The 2,220-nt window shown below is 50.1% G+C and overlaps 1 protein-coding gene across 1 annotated transcript; it reads left to right on the top strand.

The window, feature by feature from the left end:
• LOC118732523 lies at window positions 1-2,210 on the top strand (the record flags this gene model as incomplete). Its single annotated transcript, XM_036461653.1, is given in 1 exon segment — window positions 1-2,210. A coding segment is annotated over 1 exon segment (360 nt), but the record flags the coding sequence as incomplete, so codon positions are not given.
• Window positions 2,211-2,220: the final 10 nt, after the last annotated feature.

The following is a 2,220-nucleotide window of genomic DNA, read 5'->3' as shown; positions in this document are numbered from 1 at the left end:
GAAAAGAAAATGAGTCGCGATGGTGTGTTCGCTGATGAATATAAACGTATCATAGAGTCCTATATAGCTAAGGGTTATGCGCGTAAGCTGTCACCAGCAGATGCTGCCTTGTCGTCGTCGACAACCTGGTACTTGCCACACTTCGCCGTTGCCAACCCTAATAAGCCGGGCAAGTTGCGATTGGTTTTTGACGCAGCTGCTGAGGTGGGGGGGTATTTCACTCAATACGCATCTACTAAAGGGACCACAGGACTACAAGTCGTTGCCGTCCATTCTCTTCCACTTCCGCGAAGGTGCAGTTGCGGTATGTGCGGACGTGAGAGAAATGTTCCACCAAATATTGGTGCGGCGGCAAGATAGATGCGCTCAACGATTCCTGTGGCGAGGAGGTGATGCTACGAGGAAGCCAGAAGTCTTCGAAATGTGCGTAATGACATTTGGTGCTGCATGTTCGCCATGTGCTGCCCACTACGTCAAAACCGTCAACGCGTTAGAACACCGGAATGGAAACAGCGTCGTAGACCGTGCAGTAAAATCCATATTAGACCATCACTATGTGGACGACATGGTTGATAGCTTCGGTACAGTACAAGAAGCTATCGCCGTTTCGCAGGTAGTGCGCGCTATACACATGAACGCCGGATTCGAGCTTCGAAATTTTACGTCAAACTCACAGAAGGTAATAAAAGAGCTGGATGGTGACGAGGGTAAGCGACCTATCTCGAAGAAGGAGGGCTTGTTGGTGGAAAAAGTCCTCGGACTATTTTGGCAGCCCTCAACCGATTGCTTTGGGTTCAAGCTAAAATTTCATAACGTGGACGCAGCGGTTGTATATGGGTCGAGGCCTCCTACCAAGAGAGAGCTGCTCAGCATCGTGATGTCCATTTTTGACCCTTTAGGGTTTTTAAGTAACTTTGTAATCGGAGCCAAATTGATTATGCGCGAGGTGTGGAGGCACGACATTCGTTGGGATGAGCCGTTGCCGACTAGCATCAACGAAGCATGGGAGAAGTGGCGAAATCAGCTGGTTACTGTTGTAGAGTATACTATTCCGCAGTTCTATTTTCGCATGGGTATGCCGAAAACCCTACAGCTTCACGTGTTTGTCGACGCAAGTGAGGTAGCCTTCGCCGCCGTCGCCTATTGGAGGTCGAAACGTTCCAGTGACGAGATCGAAGTGGCGTTCATTTCCGCGAAGTCACAGTGCGCTCCAATAAAGTCATTAACTGTGCCTCGTCTTGAACTCCAAGCGGCCGTGCTCGGGACTCGCCTAATGTGCTGTATACGAGAGGAGCATTCTCTAGACGTCAACCAGTGTACTTTGTGGAGCGATTCCAAGACAGTGGTCAGGTGGATTAGGAGCGAACATCGTCGCTACAAACCGTACGTTCAGCACAGGATAGCGGAAATATTGGCCGCTACCAACTCATCAAACTGGAAGTGGTTACCAACTGAACTCAATGTCGCCGACGAAGCTACACGCGCGAACAATCGCCTTGATTTCCGAGCAACAGCCCGCTGGTCATGTGGTCCGGCATTTCTGCATCGGCCGCAGCAGTATTGGCCTAACGACAACACCGTGGTACCCAGCGAAGACGAGCATGATGAAGAACTACGCCCTAAATACGCTCTGGTAATCGTTAACTATAATATAATTGATTTTAAACGTTTTTCTTCCTTGACAAAACTGGTGAGAGTTGCAGCCTGGGTATTGCGCTTTATGGACACTTGCCGTCTCCGTGTTCAGGCAGACAATCGATATGGGTTGACTGCGCGAGAAGTCGAACTTGCCAAGAAGCTATTGTGCCGCCTTGTTCAACGAGAGGTATTCGCTGCAGAATTTCAGCAGATACAGAACGGCCAAAATATCGCACGTAACAGCGCGCTGCTACAGCTCTCGCCATATATAGACAAAGATGGTGTGCTCCGCGTGAATGGTCGCATCGACGCCGCCAGCTGGCTGCCCATAAGCTCTAGACACCCCATCATATTGCCGCCAAAGCACTACTTCGCGAGACTGGTTGTGATGCACTACCATAAAGTTATGCGGCACCAGAACACTGAGGCTACAATATGCGAGATACGACGCCACTATTGGATCCCACAACTACGAACTTTGCTACGCAGCGTAATCACGCACTGTTTGGAGTGCCGCTTAAGAAAAGTACAGCCTGAACCGCCTCAAATGGCGCCGCTACCAATTGACAGGCTCACGCCATA

Source organism: Rhagoletis pomonella, unplaced genomic scaffold (genome assembly GCF_013731165.1).
Source record: "Rhagoletis pomonella isolate Grant_MI unplaced genomic scaffold, Rhpom_1.0 Rhpom_scaffold_21688, whole genome shotgun sequence".
Lineage (NCBI taxonomy): Eukaryota > Metazoa > Arthropoda > Insecta > Diptera > Tephritidae > Rhagoletis > Rhagoletis pomonella.
This window is presented reverse-complemented; position numbering and strand designations above follow the sequence as displayed.